This window comes from Ornithodoros turicata, chromosome 10 (assembly GCF_037126465.1).
Source record: "Ornithodoros turicata isolate Travis chromosome 10, ASM3712646v1, whole genome shotgun sequence".
Lineage (NCBI taxonomy): Eukaryota > Metazoa > Arthropoda > Arachnida > Ixodida > Argasidae > Ornithodoros > Ornithodoros turicata.
The window spans coordinates 29,070,534-29,088,880 of NC_088210.1; the positions used below are offsets into that span (position 1 = coordinate 29,070,534).

Below are 18,347 nucleotides of genomic sequence, written 5' to 3' on the forward strand. Positions count from 1 at the left end.
GAAAGAAGTCCGCTTTGCTTTTCAGATCAATGACGAAGTAGATTTCACTGTAACCAAGAGAAACAGCAAATCCATCTGGCACAAAGAAACTGTGATGTACAGAGTGAACACTGCACAAGTTTATTTAATATACTTGAAATTATAAAATGCACACTTACAACACGCACCCAGTGCCCACATAAACAGCAATGCCGACGTTGCAAAACAGAAACTACATTCAGATAATTTAGATGTTTCAACATAAGCAGATGATGATGCTACAAAGTACAAAATACTACATAAAATTAGACTCCTCAGTATCTATATATAGTACATGACAACCACTTTATCCACAAAGCAAAAATTAAGCAGTTATATTCTCCTCTACAGTCATATTATTACAGTCACCTTCCACTATTTTAGAGTTTTGAGGTAGCTTAGCTGGTGCGAGTTTAGCAAAGTATCTCGTCAATGGATTTTTAATCACTCCATTTTTCCTCTCTTCGACTGGTGCATCCCCTGTCAAGGGGTTCTCATCAAGAACAATTGGGTCACTTGAAGTTCCGACGTGATTTTCGTTCGGTGTCGGCTCTTGTGCGGCGTTGACACCATTGACACCTTGAGCAGATTTTGCAGGTGGTGGACACCCTTCTTTTTTGTTCGAGGGCAGTGTTGCAAAAAGCTTTGAGAGTGCACCTTTGGCTGTCTTCTTAGGTTCTTTCGGGCTTTTCCCATTGGACTCATCCAAATTTTGCTTCAGTGAAGGTGAAACAGTCAGAAACTTGTCCAGTGCTCCCATCGAAGGCTTGGGCGACTCCTTCGGTTCGTCCTGTTTCTCGACGGATTTCTTGAGCGGCTTCAGGTCACTCAGTTCGTATTTGTCCAGTGTTTCTTGATTCACAACCCAACAAGATCCGTTGTAGCGGGCAATGTTCCTGATTGTGTTTACAAACTGTCGCTTCGAAATGGACAATCTCTTTGTTTCTTGTTCTGCTGAACTGGATGAGTTGGTGTCCTTGAGTGCATTGTTATCCTCCCAGAAAGCAGTGAATTCTTTCAGGATCACCATCTTATTGCTTGAGTTCCCATGCACCATCCGTATCAAGTGAGGCATTGCTGAAAAGAATTTTAAGGTCAAACTCAGTTAGAATGTGGCATGGTTTATACAATTACAGTCTGAGAACAACTTGATAATGATAAACAACAGCTTCTACTACCACGAGAAAGAAAGATGGTGTTTTTCAGTTAGTTTTCATTAATATGCTATGCTTATTACCGAGAGTGGATTTGTTTGATTACTATCTGTATCTTGATTAATAATGAACTCATCTGGACACTATACAGGGGTATATTGCTTGTATAATTGCGGACTGTCCTTTTTTTTTTTGCTTTTCTTATTTCTTTTGGTCTGTTCTTTTTGATTGTACCCTATGACTTGTACGTAGGTTTGTAAATGTGTTTATTATTGATGTATTTATAATGCTGCTGGGGGGTTGGGACCTTTGTCAAGTCCTTTGGGCTTTTTTGTCCCAACTCCCACCCACGAGAGTGGTAAATAAAGGTTATTATTATTATTAATATAGGGTGCATTACAAACTCAAGTAACAGCTTTTTGTTCCAGCCCCATTAAGAAAATGAAACGGCGATCCAGTGCTCGAGAAAATGTGTCTATCTAGCAGAGGCAGAAGTCACCTAAGTCACTAACGTGAACACAAAGTGCTCTATCTAATTTCTTTGCGCATACCTTCTTGCGGAATGGCACGGGCCCTCGGACCTTTACCAACGGTTGGCGGTGTGCTTGCATTTTGCTCCGCTTCCGTGCTTGCAGGAATGGGAACCTCAGCTGTGAGAATAACCGCTGTGTACCGGGCGAGGGGATGTGCAGTGTCGGTAGCGGTTGATGTGGGCTTGTCCAACCATATACAGCCCACAATGAGTGGCTGCAATGCTTTACAGCTCTTTTTCAAGTCGGCCTGGAATTCCTCTTGTCGTGCTTTTAGCCGGGCCTTCATCGATTCGGGGGACACAGGCTGCAATGGTAGTACGGTAATGGTTAATGGTGGTATGGTAAGCATGCCAACTCAGTGATACTGCATAGGGGAACAGAGGTGCTGGTGTCACAGCTCATGCTGAAGAAAATGACAACCACGGAATAAATGCAGGGTACAATTTTTCTTCCCTCAACGATTTAGCTGCATTCAAGTTTTGCAAGATTCATGTGTTTATACAGAGATGTGTTTGGTCACTTTGTGCCACGCATTATTCAGTGCATGCCTTCAACCCATGGTAAGTATGTTGATCTACAATCCATATTCTAGACCTTTGGACTTGCTTTATTTATAAAGAAGCTCCTCAGTCAATGTTCCACAGCAGTGCTGGATTTCTACACCCAATATGTACTTTGAAGCATTTCGTAGAGGAAAAGTTCCGTTCTGTGAACTTATTAATACACTAATACTGATACTAATCCTGATATTGATACCAATAAAGTAGTAGCAGTAGTAGTAGTAGTGATTGTAATAAAGTAGTATTATTTTGCTCTACGTGTTAGTGTGATGAGGTGGACAATACACAACTTATGCATCACACATAGTGCACATAACATATGTATTGACTCAATACTGAAAGCAGCAGAGGTGACAGACAACACTTCGTCAACATGCATGTTACCAAGAAAAAATTAAGAACCATGTTGAGAATTTCAGCAAGTGAATGATCTGTGAAGTAGCATTCATACTACGTCATGGAGCACATGCAAAGCTCTATAGTACACTAGACGTAACAGAGAAATCATGCATTATAGTGCACTTGCCTCATCCTCATTTTTCTCTTCATCCTCAGATAGGTAACCGTGTGGTACGAAGAATTCGTTGTCCACTTCATAGTCATCCTCGCTCTCCTTTTCTTCCTGTAGTGCATAGTACTATCTTCTGAGACTTTATGAACAAAATAACGCTTTTACTTTTCGTGAGCATGGTTGACAGAGACTTTACAGGGGCGAAGGCAATGTTACTGCACTTCAAGATGCAAATGCACCGCAGTGTGTCACCTATTTGATTTGATTTGATTTGATTTTATTTTATTTGGTCTTTTCTTCAAGGTAAAAAGTCACAAAAACTGAGTGGTCCCTTAGCAGAGGCTAGTGATGGGTCCACTAAAGACGTTCATCAATGACATTGGCAACAGTGACAGCAAAAAAGAAAGAAAGAAATGTCTAGAAAAATCAATGCTATGATATGACGCATGAAGACAAACTTTCACGAACTACACAGCCATCGTGAAATGGAGAGGAAGCAGATATGGATCAAAATGTGCCTATATAGGCCATTCAAATCTTTGGAAATAAAAGATTACAAACATTTTTTTGTTATTGCTTATAAGGACAATTTCTAATATAACTTCTGAAACATTGCCACTGCAGTAAGTCTGCAGTGCATTTGATACATTCATACTTTTATGACCCAACCACGGTCATAATTATTGTGATACTGCACCGCGTCCACAACAATACGCAGAGAAGTGCGTAAGCCTGAATGTCCCAGTTTGTGAAACCTTTCTGCTGCACTTGAGCACAAATTTTCCAGTACTGGCATGAAATAAATTTCTACTCTCGCGTAATAATCTCATTGTAATTCCTTACTGCATTTGCAACCAACTCACCCTAACGACAGTTCTAAAAAGCCCAGAAGATATAAGCGCAAGCAGCACTTCACATTTTCAGGCTTTTCCTACAATAGAGAGAAATTGTTTCCTGACCTCTGTGCCTGAAAGGCTCTCGCCTGGCTCTTCTTCTTCCCATTCTTCATCGCTGTCCACTTCGTAGTCTAGAACCTAAACAAGCAGACAACCACGCGACAAAATATCACACTTACTGAAATACGAGGTGCAAAAGGCATAATGTGTGTTCATCAGACATGTGCAACTACAGGTTTTCCCGCCGATTTTAATCCGAGTGCCAGTTAAATTAATCTAAGTGCCAGTTAAATTAATCTATGTGCCATGCAAACTTTATGGGGCATGGATTAACTTAGCTGGCACTTGGATTAAAATCACCGGGAAAACCTGTAGAAAGCAAACCCGAGTGCAGAGAAAATGGGAAGCTTACAGTGTGCTTCGCAAAGGGTCGTCTGCCATCGACACGCTCCATTGGCTTGCGCCAAGTACCCCAGTAGGGCGGGCGCACGTTTTCGCAGAACTGGAGAAGCTTTGCACGCAGCTGCTCTCGAGGTCTGCTATTTTCTACCTCGACTACGATCACATCTTTGTCCTCCTCCTCTTTCGACTTCTTCAGCCTCTGAGATATCTTGATCGGCCTGGCCTTGCCTGTTTGCAGGCTCTTCAGGTACTGGCTGTCAGGTGGGGTGTCCTAGGGAGAAGAGCATTGTAAGGATGGTACACTGGAAGCAAATCACAGGGGGTGTATGGCAGACAAGAAAGGGTAAGGCTTACACGTAGTAGAGATTGCTTTTGCGCTACTGTCCAGATGAGGGATCAACAGATGAACACTCACATGACAAGAGCACTTGACACTTGCAAATTTAATCATTACAAACTATATAAGTGTACCAGCAGGTAACCCCAAAGATGTAATGCTTATCATTAGGCAGCCTGTACTTTGCCACTGCACTACAAAACTGGATCTTCTGACTTCTATCCATCCTATATATCATCACTTATACTTCGACACTTGGATTTTGAGGTTTTTTGATTGTGCTGTTACGACTGGGTTTTACACAAAAACCAGTTTTTATTTCACGAGTCCTAAAATATGGTTAAACAGGACAATATACTGTGTGAAAGAGCAGATTTTTTTAAAATAGAAAATAAAGACAGTGCTTAGAATTCTCTAGTGCCTGCACTGATGGCTGAATTTGCACTGTGACAAGTTTGCTTGACTTCCCTTTTTAATCCCAAATGACGACAAACCACATGAGAGTGTAAAAATGGGTTTTGCCAGGTTTGATCCTGAAACACGAAGGACGCACGGACGCACAGAGAGAGAGAGAGAGAGAGAGTCTCAAACACAGCCAAAGTGCACACTATTGGGGGTTTTACTATCATGGGTGCCACCCTCAGTGGCGTGTCTGCCTGCTGATCCCAAGATCGTGGGTTCAAACCCAGCCGAGGATGGTGGCAATTTGGTGGGAAGGGTACAAGTTGCTCAGACACGCAGTCTAGTCGCGAAGGACGTTAAACGTAGTGTGCCATGTCTCGAGATTCTGGCGCAAGGTAAAGAACCCACAGGTGGGCAAAATTAATCCGCAGACCCGACCAATATGGCACCGCTCATGATCACAGTTGTCTTGAGACGTAGAGCCCCAAATTATTATTTATATATTAGAGCTTAGAAGTTTTTCGGGAAATATTTTTTTTATAAATTCTGGGGGTAAAAAATCAAGTAAATAAACGTGTGCTAAAAATTCGTATGAATTCGGGCAGAAATCGGGCTCAGTTACTCAAACTAACTGTACTGGTTTGGTACAAACGGTAATGCAACTGCGTTTGCTGCCGAACAAGTTAGTGTGCATTCTTATAGACATCTCAGTGAGGGCAATTTGCGGGGTAAAAATTGGGTTTTACCCTAAAGAGGTAACCTTCAATTCATGGTGCAAATTCGGGAAGAATCGGGTTAAACCCTAAAACTTCAGGATCTATTTATTATCATGGGTACTTAGCACCAGTTCGCTTGCTGCCAGCTCATTCTTACCTGCCTCTTCATTTCCTGATCCAAGGTCTCTTTGTTGAACCTTTCAAGGGCAACTACAGGTACTACAGGGGCCAGCTTCATATCTTGCTTCAACTCAAATGGACGGAACATTCCTTGTACGCTATCAGGTGCATGCTATGATAAGAGAAGATGAAACAAAACCAGTAAAGTAATAAATAATAATGATATAATACCAAATAATAAGTAATAAATAACCAGTAAAATAAAAATAGACTCAACAGAGAATCGCTTAAATCAGAAACATTCCTCACCTCCATGCTTTCCCTGGATGAAGTCTTTGTCTTCTTCACAAAGAAGCTAGCAAATGCTTCTTTCAACTTCTGTTTCTCCTTCATCTACAAATGCAATCATTAAAAAAGGAAAAGAAAAGAAAAGCATTAGAAAATGACTTTGATGTCACTGCTCCAGATCAAAACTACACACACATGCATACAAAAGTGGCACACAAAAAAGTGAATTCCAGTGGTGAATGGGTGAAGCGGTGAATACGAGTGGTTGGAACTGAGCAACCACATCTGGTATTTGAAAACTGCCCAAAAGCAGCTATAGCTTGGTCCAGCTTAGTGTGAGAATAATCAGCTAGAATTTAATGCCCGTCTTCTCCGAATTCACACAGCAACGGCGTAGCGAAACACATGAGGACACACGATGGCAGTTTTATTTTTCACGGCTATCCCGCTATTAAAGCTGGGATCGTAAATGACTGCTATGTACAGCAAATGGCCACAAAATGCAATACTTTTTGTGGAATATTGCAAGCTGGTAAAACTCAGGGTCATGACTCCGGGCTGTCGCATACTTCAATATTGCCCATTTTTCATTATCCCACATACCTACTGCCTGACCAGTAAGCAATTTCTATTGCTCTTGATCCAATTATTGACCGTGCCAATGCTTATGGTAGAGACCAGGCAAGAAATGCTTATAAAACAAAAAAGCAAATTTACCACTTGTGCACAGTGAGCAGAACTAAAAATTTGTCTACAAGAATTAGATTGTGATAAAAAAAAATCAGATCTACACACCTCTTCCTCCTCAGCACGTTTTTTTTCTTCTAGTTTCTGTTTCTTATCTTCTTCCTTCTTTTTCAGCTCTTCAAGCCTGGCACTGAAAGAACACTGAGTATTGTAAGTATTCAGATTTTGCATTACAGAACATCTGCGTACCACACATAAACACATATAAAAACAATACAGATGAGCTTGTTTGTAAAAGACATAGCATAGGGAACCTAGATAACAGTCTGGTATGAAAACATAAGACCATATATATTTTATAATCTTATAACCATATATTTTGTTATTGTATGGAAGTCTCAAAGTTGACGAAGTACTGCAATGTGACATTCGCCTTGTTTGTCTTTTTTTTTTTTCTGCTGAATATTGCACACATATCATTTGACAGGTGTACTCAATTCAGTCCTGCATCCTAGAAGCATTGTTTCTAAACTGGCATGATAATATAAAAGTTGACGCTCACGCTTGACGTTCAACTTTCATCCGTTTCAAATCTTCTTTCTCTTGCATCAGCTCTAAGTGACGCTGCTCCCTCTCTTTCTTTTTCTCCTCGATTTCTTTTCTCCGTTCTTCAATCAGTTTCTGCTTTTCCTCTTTCTGCTGCCTCTTCTCTTCGAGCTGTTGCTGTTTCTCCTTGCGTTTCTGCTCCAGCAGCTGCTTCTTTTGCTCCTTCGCTGCTTCCTTTTCGAGGCGACTCTTTTCCTACAGGATAATGAAAACGTGCCCATCTACATTCGTACCAAAACTTTTAATAAATAAAGAAATAAATAAATAAGTAAAATTTCAGAAACTGCTGACTTACTTTTTCTTCCTTCTTCTGCTGAGAAACCTTTTCTCTAACAGCTTTCCTGGACTTGGAGAGTGGCTGTAACAATAAGGTATATGTCTGTCAGAAAGCGCAAACTGTATGCAAAGCAGACGACACAAAAACAGGTTGAGGTACAGTTACAGAAAGTGGTGTGAAGTGAAGGTTTGAAAATGGAGCCCGAATATTCGAGTAAAGGCATTAATGTAGCACGCAGAAACATGTTCACGATAGGATTGGATGACTGAGGTCGTACTGAAACCCAGATAACTATGAAATATGGATATTGTGATTTTCTTGCTTTCTGTATCGTGAATTCAGTTTGATTTGATTTTAAGCTTCCTGCGGCACAAGGATAATGATGATCAAAGTGTGCAGGACAATGTTGTCCCAAGTTCAGTTTTAGTCATGTGGTTAGGTTGTCTTAAACTATAAAACGTCCACATTAACCTACACTTGTTTTTTCAGCGTAATATGACGTTGCCCACATTGTTAGGACACAGTGGGAGCTTCACATGAAAAATAAATTAAACAGAAAAAAAAAACAAAAAAAAAAACACAAAGATGGCAAGATGAATAAGACAAGAGCAATCAGAAACTTCTGTTGCGATCTAACGGGACTAAACTTACCTTGCTCGACTCTTTTGGAGACTTCTGCGACGGTTCACTAAGACGACTCCGACTGAGGCATGATTCGTCGGCTGCCGACGTAGAAACTACGCTGGAATTTAAGTCGTCCGATACGGTGCTGACGGTATCGTCTAGAATCGATGTCGCTGCTGTGTTATTGAAGTCCTCCGTGTTATCCCTTAACTCAATGCTACTATCGTCCTTTGTCACATTCACTGGCGCTGGAGGACCTGACACCGCGGCAACTTCTGGTGCGTGTGATTGGTCCACTTCCATGGGGGCGTCATCAGGGGCGACAGCTTCCACTTCTGCGTCTGTGCAGTGATTATCAGACGGTGTCTTGCTGTTCGCTTCCGCACTGGAACTCTGACTAGTTTCAACACCGTTTGCGGTGTCTGTGTTAGAAGTATCATCTAGTTCTGTGACAGAATTGTTCGCTGGCTTCTCGACTGCACAGTCTTCATTTTCGTCTTCTATTATCTTTACCTCAGCTTCAACCTGATTAGGAATATTTTCTATCCCATCGACACGAGGTGATTTGGAAGGTGTCTCCGTAGCATCTTCTACGGGGAGCTTCCGTTTCTTGCGTATCTGAACTGGAGATACGGCAAGGGTTTGGAAGGGAAGCCGAGCTGAAGGTCATGGAGGGAAAAAAGTAGGAATTACCTCAAATGAAATGCATTAAAAACTTACGAGTGCAGAACTGAGAACAAGTTGAACTGCACTTGAACTAGCCCTGCAGATTTTCAACGGTTCTTTGAGCTTACTGGTGGGACATTGAAAGGACATTTATGCAATACCGTACCCATGAATTAGTGACATTATACAGTTTGTAGCAGAAATGAATGTCGCATTTAGAAGCCAGAAAGACAAGCTCTACTTAATAACATTAGGGAAAATGTATTACAAAGAATCACACTTACATTGCTTCAGTTTACCTGCCGGTGTGCTGGCCTCCATTGCAGCTGTAACGACAATTGATTACCTTCAGTAATCAGTGGCCATAAGACATTGTAAGCTTTTAACCAGGCACAGCAATGTGGGTATTTCAGGCGTCCAAGCCTGTGAGGTGAGGTTTGCCAATTTCTTTGAATCTTTTCATCAAGATCCTTCATCAGATATCCTTAAAAGAACTACTCAAGAGCTGGCTCCAATGTAGCTGGTTTCTTCCATTGAAAGATCAAGCAGCTAACAATACACACACACACACACACAAAAAAGGGGGGGGGGGGGGGGGCACACAAAAAGGAAATGAGTGTCGCAGACAAGCTTTGCACATTTATTTCAGGATGAAATGTAGTTCACTTCTGCATTTGCTTTGGTTTCAACCACGCATAAAACAAAAGTTTTTGTAGGATTTGAAATTAATGTGGGTGGGTGTCTATGAGCTTGCATATATTTTCCTTTCCCATTTATAAAGAGAGGGTGTATGATACTAGCGGTTATCAGGGATACTATCAAAGCGCCCTTTCCGTCTTCCCATCCTTTAGGGTGAGCCCATTGACAGACTTCACCAGAAATGTTTACACAGCATACCACTTTTTTCTTTTACCGAAGGCACTTGTACTTTGGTGCTGGAGCCACTCCCAACATTTATGGAGGCTTGCGTAGTTGTTCTGATGCATAATGTTTAAAGAAGAGCTAAATGAGTTAAATTCTGTATTCAACAGAATTAGTTTGAGAAATCTTAATTATTCCTCATCTGTCAGGAATGTAACCAAAGCCACATACATAATTTCAATGATGGAGGATGCTGAAGTTCTCATATGGAACCCCCTCCCAGAATATATATTTCTGGCTATGTTACTGGGGGAGGGGCAATCGTGCAACCCGAGAAATTTCATGGGTGGCGGTGCAAAAAACCCAGGGAGGGTGCACAACCTCTTGGAGGGGTGTAGGGAAATCCCTGTGTTCAACATGATTAGAAAGAAACGAACAAAAAAGGAGAGAGGGAAAGAAACGCTACCTATGTTGGATGGTGCATTTAAATGGTTAAATGCAAGTTTAGTTGTCGCCATTAGTTGCGTGCACAGTACTGTAGATTGTACTACTATTACTCGTGATACAAAAGCAACGAAATTCAGAATTGTGATCAGTTGCGTGTTAGCATACCTGAGGATCTGCGGCTGGGTTAATTCTGCGTACACCAGTCCCCTTCGTGGAAACTAGACCACCAGTTCAGTACCCAATGCACGAATCCCGATTAAGTTGTGTAACTAATTATAAACAGTAGCTTGGATTTGCAAAAATTCTAGACGAACATCTTGACACTAACAAAAGCGCTAAAGGGGAGCACGAGCAAAGTTTTGGCGCTAAACACTCGAGCGCCCTCTGCCATGCGCACAAAAGCCAAAATCCAGAAGACACAAATCAATCCGCATAGAAAGCCAATATACGAGCACGCTCAAGACCCGTACATCACCATCACTTCATTTTATTTACCTTGTAGAACTCATGCATTTGCCAGATGGTCGCAGAAACAAAAGTTAATTTTCAAACATATAACTACATACCAGAGATCAGTATCATACACTTACATAGCATTTGTTGTGCGGCAGGCATAAAATCGTCCATTCGTCCGCATCACATTGCTAACAGGAGAAATCATATTATAAAATTCACGATTTCACTAACGTTGTGGGTTGTAGTTCCATTGTGCTTTCGCTGTACAATTCGAGGGTGTACATTAGTCCTTGATTTCAGGAGTGCCCGCTTACAATGCTGCTGTTTAAAAGTGGTCCCTTATAATCTTCAGAATCGCACCAGTACTCCGGAGGCGGCGGAATTTCTTGCAGCACGACATTTTCCTGTGATTCCTGAAGAACTTTATAATAATGACAAATCCTAGCTTTCATATCATACGGAGGGGCGAGAACATCAAGGAATGCAACAGGTTGATCTACTGTTACAATCTCGTGAATGTTTCCATTCGTGGGGGTCAGACAACATGCATCGGAGCTGGCATTCACATTATCATGGACATGCTTCTCGACGAGTAAAACGTCTCTGTCGCTGTTTGGTCGAATGCTAAGAATGCTACGTGACTGAGTCTTTCGCTGTTTGACGTTGTAGCTGGTAATATTCCCGGATCCGTAGATAACTTTGAGTATTCCAAACATCTCAGGATGGTCGTGCAAAGGAAGGCGTGCACCCTGTTTCACGATAAAGATGCCCATGGTAAACGTAACATTCTCGAAAAGGGAAATATACGTCACTGGAGCAGCGGTGGCACCGTTCACCCAAGTACCGGTCGTGTTGCGTAGCGTAGCATCGTCCAGACCGACGTCGGCACACGTCACTTGGTTTACCAGACGACGCAGTTTTGAAAAATATTCTGGAAAGGCATCATCAACGAAACTTCGAGTAAATGTAGCTTGAGCTTGGCGAGCGATAAGCTGTATGAGAGCGGCCATGCTCGGTCCTAGCGAAAATGAAGCACGTAGCCAATGAAGAATCCAATCCGCTACTGCAGTAAACCGAAACCGAAACCAACGTTGTACCGTGAACGGACTACCCCAACTAAAGACCGTTACTGACAGAACGAGCTTTGGATGCACATTAAAGTGAAGGAGTATAAAAATACCCATTGGGAAAGCAACTGATAAAATAGTGGACTGGACAAACTGGTGGACAGTTAAATTGATGTCGACGAAACCCTGAGCTTCGGCACAACAGCACGCGCAGTTGTGTTCATGCTCAGGCTTCGTCATCATGGACGAGTGAGAAAAGCTATTTTCGGAATGGAACTAATTAAGTTGGAGGCAGTTACTGTTCACAAATAGTAACTACCTGGGTTGCAGTTACATGTAACCTTTCATGTCACTTTTACCTTTCTGACGGGCAAAACCCAGAACTGAAGTTTACCAGTTTTGTTCCGAGTTACACACAAGTCAACCAACTGTACAGAATGCATTTATGTGTTGCTAGTTGCTAGAAGTTGTTCTAACTCCAAAACTCCTCTAACTCCTTGTATGTTCCAAAACTCTATCACTAAGTTTGTATTGTCTTACCTTTGTTGTCCCTGCTGCTTGTATCAAGTGTGTAGTACATGCCGAACACTGGCACAGTGAACCACTAGTGACATACCAATTTAACAAGCACCTACTGTGTCAATTTACGAACTGGAGAACATGTAGAATGACAGCCCTGAAAACAAAACGTTTCTCCCATACCGCCCTTCCATGTCAATTTCTCACTATAGTGCTTGTAACTGAAAAAGCTTGAGAACAACTGCTCTAAGAGCTGCCACTGAAAAAAGTAGTGACCAAAGAATCGTATCACTGCGATAGGAGACTTGAATGTACAAGAAAATTATATTTAATCAATTCAGAAAGTAATGTTGCTTCATGTTACAGAACTCTGATACGAAAGTAAACCAAAGGTTTCGTGCATACAGTTTCTTACAGCACGTCATCGCAAACACACACACTTCCCCTTAGAAAATACGCACCAACCCCCTGTCATGTACACAACACATTTGTCTCTTATCAGTTTGATATGCCACGTGCCAGGGCTGCTGCTTACGTAATGCACGCGGGCCGCACGTTAAAACTTGCTCCAAGAACCACATGATGATGTACCGCAAACTTTCTCGAGAACAAAAAAATCCAGAGAAGAACGCTGTTGACACAGTTGACTTGCAAGAATGAACGGACCGACTGTCGAATGGGTCTAAGACATGGAAATGTACTCTAGAGCTGCGACAGTCCATGTCAAAATACTGAAAACAGGATGGACATATGAACATACATCAATTTACATACATCAATTGGCCTAAGTAAAATAGAGTTGAACGCAAACTTAAGTATGACTCTTGTTCGAAACAATACAAACCTAAGTAACACCTCTGTTTCTTCTCATGTTACCAATTCCAATGAAGGGTTAAGATATAAAAACGGCGAAAATGCCATCTCCTGCCGTGGCTATTATTGTAGTATCAGGGATGCTTGAGTACAGAAGAAAAAAAAAGAAAGAGAAGAAAATGGTTCCTTCACCTCTGGACTGAAAAGGCCCTGCCTTTCATGTTACGCATGTAAGGGCATGTTAGAAGAAGGACGCACGAGGTAACAAAAAGCAAATAATGTGCCAACCTATAACATATCAGATGGCAGGTCTGATAAAAAAAAATTATACGTTCCAAGTAATGCTCTGCTTATAGAACAAAAACTCAAATAAGGAACTACCGCAGCACACATGTATGTCTACAGGCATGATTTGTACAGCGAATGACAACTGCCAAATAGTCCCACAGCCATTCCATCCTCCATATCCAGAAGTGAGAGTTCTCTTTTGGAGCTAGGAGCATACTGCGCCCAACCGGAAAGATGTCTGAACCACGCTTTCACTAGGTAAAGAAACTTTCAATATATCTCATCTTAGAAGCAGATCTCATATCTGTAACCTAGAAGAAAATGGGGGCCCGCCTGCACAAATGTCGAGGAAATTCCTCGGTGCCGTACTCAATAGCTTTAGCGGTGTCGAGGACAGCAGCTCGTGCCCGAACCACTATAGAAGGTATTGAGGACACCGCAGAGGAATCCCCTCACAGTTTGTGCAAGCAGGCCCCCTGGTGGCGCGTTGGACGAAGATGGAAAGGCTGCGATACGAAGAAAAAGCTGGGAAAAACAAAGTTATAAGTTTTTTTACAGAAACCGTTCTCAAACTGCCTCGAATATTCCGCATATTCCACAATCCCACGAAACGCTCGAAAAAAATTCCTCCTCAGGTACAACACAAAACGAGATGATGAAGAGAACGCTTGGCAGACTCCCGTAAAAGCCCCGACGACAGAGCTCTCCTCTTGCTTCCAAGGACGTCGCCTTCGATTCTACGAGCCGCGGTACGTGGTTGACGACGGTGCCGCTGTTCGAAAGAAACTGAAGAAGCAGCGTGCAGCATAAAAAAACTGAGGGTTCACACACCACCGGTTGCTCCACGTCGTCTGCAATCGTGATGAGGGCAGAAGGAAGAAGGCCTTCGCTGCACAAGGCCTGCGATGCGGCAAACATCCGCAGTGCTGCTTCACGTGCCCGCACACGGCGTGGAAGTGGATACCGTTGCACACCAACTCAAGCGTTTCTCCGCACAATATTTGTGACAAAAAGAAAAAAAAGAGCACGAAGGTGGCATTGAGGTAGGACAGAGTGCTGCTTCACACTTTTACCGAGGGAAGTCCACAACGCCTTGCGTCGTGCATCGTTCCGTGAATAGACGTTTTTTTGCTACGTGGTGGAGGCAAATAAATTCGCCGTACGTTTTCACATCGGCGTAGCGCGGAATAGGAACTCCGCAGCGAGATTAGATCAACCAATTGAGACCGGGTAACACAGTTTTTCGTGTTCGTTTCCGCGTCTAGTTTGTTTTTAGCAGCGTTCAATTCATGGTTGTGTGTGCCCCGTTCTGAAACTAAAAGCTTTTGTGACTCGTCCTAACCTTTTGCAAGGCAGTTTTGTTCCACACACAGCAACAACGAGAATGAATATTAACTGATAGAGTGGTCTAGCGTCAAAGTTGCTATGTAACTGAGGAAAACCTATAAAGAACCCATCCCATCCCCCTGGCATTCCTATCTACACCGCATGATCCAGCAGCCTCTGCCCAACCTAATGCACAATGCAACTTCACACCAAAGCCACTCTGAGAAGCCAGTTCACTCTGAAAAGGAGTTGAACATGGAGAGTTCTTCGAAGGATGCAGTTCCTGATTGGTCGAGCATCTGTAACATGTCGGACAGCTCTTGTTGGGGCTGTGACGGGTTGCCAGAGCCCCCGGGCAATGGCGGCGCATGGCCCCCGGGGCCCCCGCCTGCTCCCCCAGGCCCTGCTGAAGAAGACGCGGGGCTCTCGGATGCTTGTTGGCCTCCACCTTGCCACTGGCCCCACATTCCTGTGAGACAGGGTGAATTAATTAATAGGCAAATCCATTTATTCTGCTACGCTTTGTTTTTGCAATACCAAGCAAGGAGTCACATTAAAGGCTGCTCATGTACTCTGACTGAGATTGCTTACTGCGGAGAGGATGGCCTCATGTCAATTCTGCATGCGTGAGTGACAGTGTCGGGTCACAACAGAAGAATTTGTCCGAATCGATAGCACGATCTCACTGTTTATGTCAAGTATGACTAGAGCCTGAAGTGTTAGAGTTTTACCCAATTCTTCCCCGAATTTGCACCCCGAATTGAAGGTTCACCCTTTAGGGTGAAAGCCGATTTTTACCCGGCAAATTCCCCTCACTGGGATGTCTGTAGGAATGCATTAACTTACTTGTTTGGCAGCAAATGCAGATACATCACCGTTTGTACCAAACCCTTACAGCTAGTTTGAGTAACTGAGCCTGATTTCTCCCCGAATTTAGCATACCGGGAGTTTTCTCACCCTGAATTCGCATGGATTTAGTGCACATGTTTATTTACCCAATTTTTACCCCCCGAATTTAGAAAAAAATATTTCCCGAAAACTTCAGGCTCTAAGTATGACTCACATTCTAACAACAACTAGGGCTTGGAATGTGCACTGACTGCAGCACAGCCAGCATGGTAGCGACAACGAATGAAGTCTGGTGACATTCTCAGTGAATAAGCCTAAACGATACGAGATTTCAAATATGCCTTGACTGAGTAAGGCTTTGGTTCCAGATCTTTTGAAAAGGTGCTGATTACTCATGCGCTCTACTCACCTCTTGCTGATGGTGTGGAGCCTAGTTGAGTGTATGTGGGACCAGATGGGCTTCGGGACGGAGGGCTCATTTGGCCATAGCCCTGACTGTATGCATCTGAAGTGGGCTGCGATTAAGTAAGCACAATGTAATCAGGATCTCTTATTTCTTCCAACTTGGGTGCAGAGTACAACTGAACCTCTAGTCAGCATTTTGGGTGGGAATAGCGTAAAAATTTATCTTCCATTCGTATGCTTAGCAGCACGTGTGAGTTACAAGGGAGAGTGTGGGGTGTGTGATTACACGTCACATTCGTGTGACGAGTAATCATAATCACCAAATTAAGTTGTTGAGTCACTATTGTAAGTGTACATATATGGAACATACTTGGCAACATGGCAAACATTCTGAGCATATATGATATGCAATACATCAGCTGTGCAACAACAGGTGAGTTTGTTCCCAAAAGGCGAGTACTGTAAAAAGTTTTTTATTCACGATGTATTAATTTTCACGAATCCCATTTGGGAAGTTATTCGCGAGTATTTAATTTCGCGATTCCAGGTCTGCCTCCTTCCGCGGGATCAATGTCAAGCTGTGTTTGCGCGTACAATTTTTTGTGATTTTTTAGCGATCACGAAATTCTCGAAAATTAATACAGCTCAAAATAAAAATACGTTTACAGTAAGTAACATATCGGTATAATTTCTGCCTCATGGATTTACAAGCCTACCTGCCTGCTATGCCACTCATAGATTGAAAAAATATCGTAATGATGCTAAAAACATTTTCTAGTACATATATATATAAATAGAGTCTGAAGTTTTAGGGTTCTACCCGGTTCTTCCCCGAATTAAGGGTTGCCTCCTTGGGGTAAAACCCGATTTTCACCCGGCAAATTGCCCTCACTGAGACGTTGGTAGGAACGCGCACTAACTTGTTTGGCGGCAAATGCAGTTACATCACCATTTGTACCGAACCAGTTCTGTTAGTTTGAGTAACTGAGCCCGATTTCGCCCTGAATTTAGTGTATACCGGAATTTTTTCCTCCCGAATGTGCATGAATTTAGAGCACACGTTTATTTACCCGATTTTTACTCCCCCGAATTTAACAAGGTACACACAGTGAAGCTTTCTTTTTTTTTTATTTATTATATGTTTATTTATTGCATGACACTAGCTTTCATGCAGTAGACTGCATTTCGTCAGGATGTCGACTCTACCCTGGATATTTTCTGCTGTCCCCGAATTTGGGAAAAAATATTTCCCAAAAACTTCCGGCTCTAAATACAAACTACTGGGGCTTAGCCGTACCTGCGCAACGTGCCGCTGTGTCCATGCAGACTGAGGAGGTGACGCAGACGTTGGTCCCCCAGCCTTGCCTATTCTAGCAAGCACTCCTCCAGCGGGGGAACCACCTGATGGAGGCGTCTGCGGCAGAGGCCCCCCAAGTCCCCCTCCTCCATATCCGCCCATGGAAGCGTGCTCATAGCCGCCGTAGGTGCTGCCCCCTCCAGGTCTTCTGCTATCTGGATGAGGACGTCCCACCATTGGAGGAGGGTAGACGTCCGATCGAGGCAGAGAGTAGTCGAGGCCTTCAGGCTTGGCACCCCCTAGAGGTAAACTTGTTCCGCCGGCATAGGGACCCCCAAGCGACATGTCTCCCGATGAGGGAACAGACTGAGAGTCATCTTGTTGGCCTTGGTGCTGCAGTGTCCTACAGAAAAGGACAGGGTTCATGTAGTACGTGTGTGGTTGAGCAAAGAAGCTGTAACGGAGGCATTTGAAATGTGCACAGTGTTATGAAAGGAACACAGTTGCCAACAAATTTTTAGGACTTGGTGGAGCCATCAAATCAGTCGGGGTTTATAGTCCAAGGCAGAAATTCACATTTTTCCAAAAGCTTTATTAATGACGGGCTATGCTAACTATGCAAAGATATATTTGAGAAAGATATATAAATTATTTAAAATTATTTTAAAAATTTTAAAAATATTACTAAAAATATAAAAATATTATATATTTTTTAAAAATATAAAATTTTTAAAAATATAAATCAATTAAAAATATTAAAATTTTATTATTATTAGATTTATTATTTATTATTATTTAAAATAACCACAGACGTGTCTAAGCCTCTATACATGTGCGCTTTGCCACGAAAGAATGTGAGAAAACGTTCACCAAACATTTTTGTGAGCGTAGCTTCACTGAGACACACGGTGACAACTGCAAACACGACAGTAACGAATGCTCTGGTTGAAGGGAGAGCTTCACCTCAAGATTGCTTGAGCTCGTGTTTTGTTTATGCTCCTCACGTGTCACTTTGTCCCTACGTGTCACTTCGCAGTTTGACTTACACAAGCCGAGGAGGTCGTTGACGCGGTTGCGGACACCACAGAGGTGGCGATTATCAACATCCCGGTAGTCTGAACTGTTTTCACAACCCACTCCAGATCCACAGCCAGCATGACGACCGATATGTCGTCTTCCTCACTTGACATCAACATACTACCCATAGTCCAAATCCCGCAGG

General features: G+C 42.7%; 3 protein-coding genes across 5 annotated transcripts in view; all 3 read right to left on the reverse strand.

The window, feature by feature from the left end:
- Positions 1–104: 104 nt before the first annotated feature.
- Positions 105–10,498, reverse strand: LOC135369797 (chromatin assembly factor 1 subunit A-like). The gene is made up of 13 exons (XM_064603327.1): positions 10,271–10,498; positions 9,082–9,123; positions 8,159–8,790; positions 7,526–7,588; positions 7,187–7,425; positions 6,733–6,814; positions 5,959–6,042; positions 5,687–5,821; positions 4,085–4,345; positions 3,736–3,810; positions 2,792–2,887; positions 1,724–2,009; positions 105–1,095 (listed from the first exon to the last, which is right to left on the reverse strand). The coding sequence occupies exons 2-13, from the start codon at positions 9,116–9,118 to the stop codon at positions 344–346; spliced, it is 2,742 nt and encodes a 913-aa protein (XP_064459397.1). The 5' UTR covers positions 9,119–9,123; positions 10,271–10,498; the 3' UTR covers positions 105–343.
- Positions 10,499–10,576: 78 nt separating this feature from the next.
- LOC135369798 (2-aminoethanethiol dioxygenase-like) lies at positions 10,577–11,603 on the reverse strand. The gene has a single exon (XM_064603328.1). The coding sequence runs from the start codon at positions 11,569–11,571 to the stop codon at positions 10,858–10,860; it is 714 nt and encodes a 237-aa protein (XP_064459398.1). The 5' UTR covers positions 11,572–11,603; the 3' UTR covers positions 10,577–10,857.
- An 854-nt stretch (positions 11,604–12,457) lies between these two features.
- Positions 12,458–18,347, reverse strand: part of LOC135369799 (aryl hydrocarbon receptor nuclear translocator homolog) — a 76,828-nt gene continuing 70,938 nt past the window's right edge. For all 3 annotated transcript variants that reach the window (XM_064603330.1, XM_064603329.1, XM_064603331.1), the window contains 3 exons: positions 17,126–17,528; positions 15,833–15,938; positions 12,458–15,043 (listed from right to left, as the gene is read on the reverse strand). In XM_064603330.1, the coding sequence (XP_064459400.1) occupies positions 14,808–15,043; positions 15,833–15,938; positions 17,126–17,528 (745 nt within the window). In that variant the 3' untranslated portion in view covers positions 12,458–14,807. The remainder of the gene's footprint in view (positions 15,044–15,832; positions 15,939–17,125; positions 17,529–18,347) is intronic.

Excerpts from the sequence above, each read along its gene's own strand:
- LOC135369797 (XM_064603327.1), bottom strand. The coding sequence starts at position 9,118 with ATGGAGGCCAGCACACCGGCAGGTAAACTGAAGCAAT. Across the intron at positions 6,815-7,186 it reads ATGAAAGTTGAACGTCAAGC|TGCCAGGCTTGAAGAGCTGA; the intron begins GTGAGCGTCAAC and ends GTGTTCTTTCAG. Across the intron at positions 2,010-2,791 it reads AAGAGAAAAATGAGGATGAG|CCTGTGTCCCCCGAATCGAT; the intron begins GCAAGTGCACTA and ends CTACCATTGCAG.
- LOC135369798 (XM_064603328.1), bottom strand. The coding sequence starts at position 11,571 with ATGGCCGCTCTCATACAGCTTATCGCTCGCCAAGCTCAAGCTACATTT.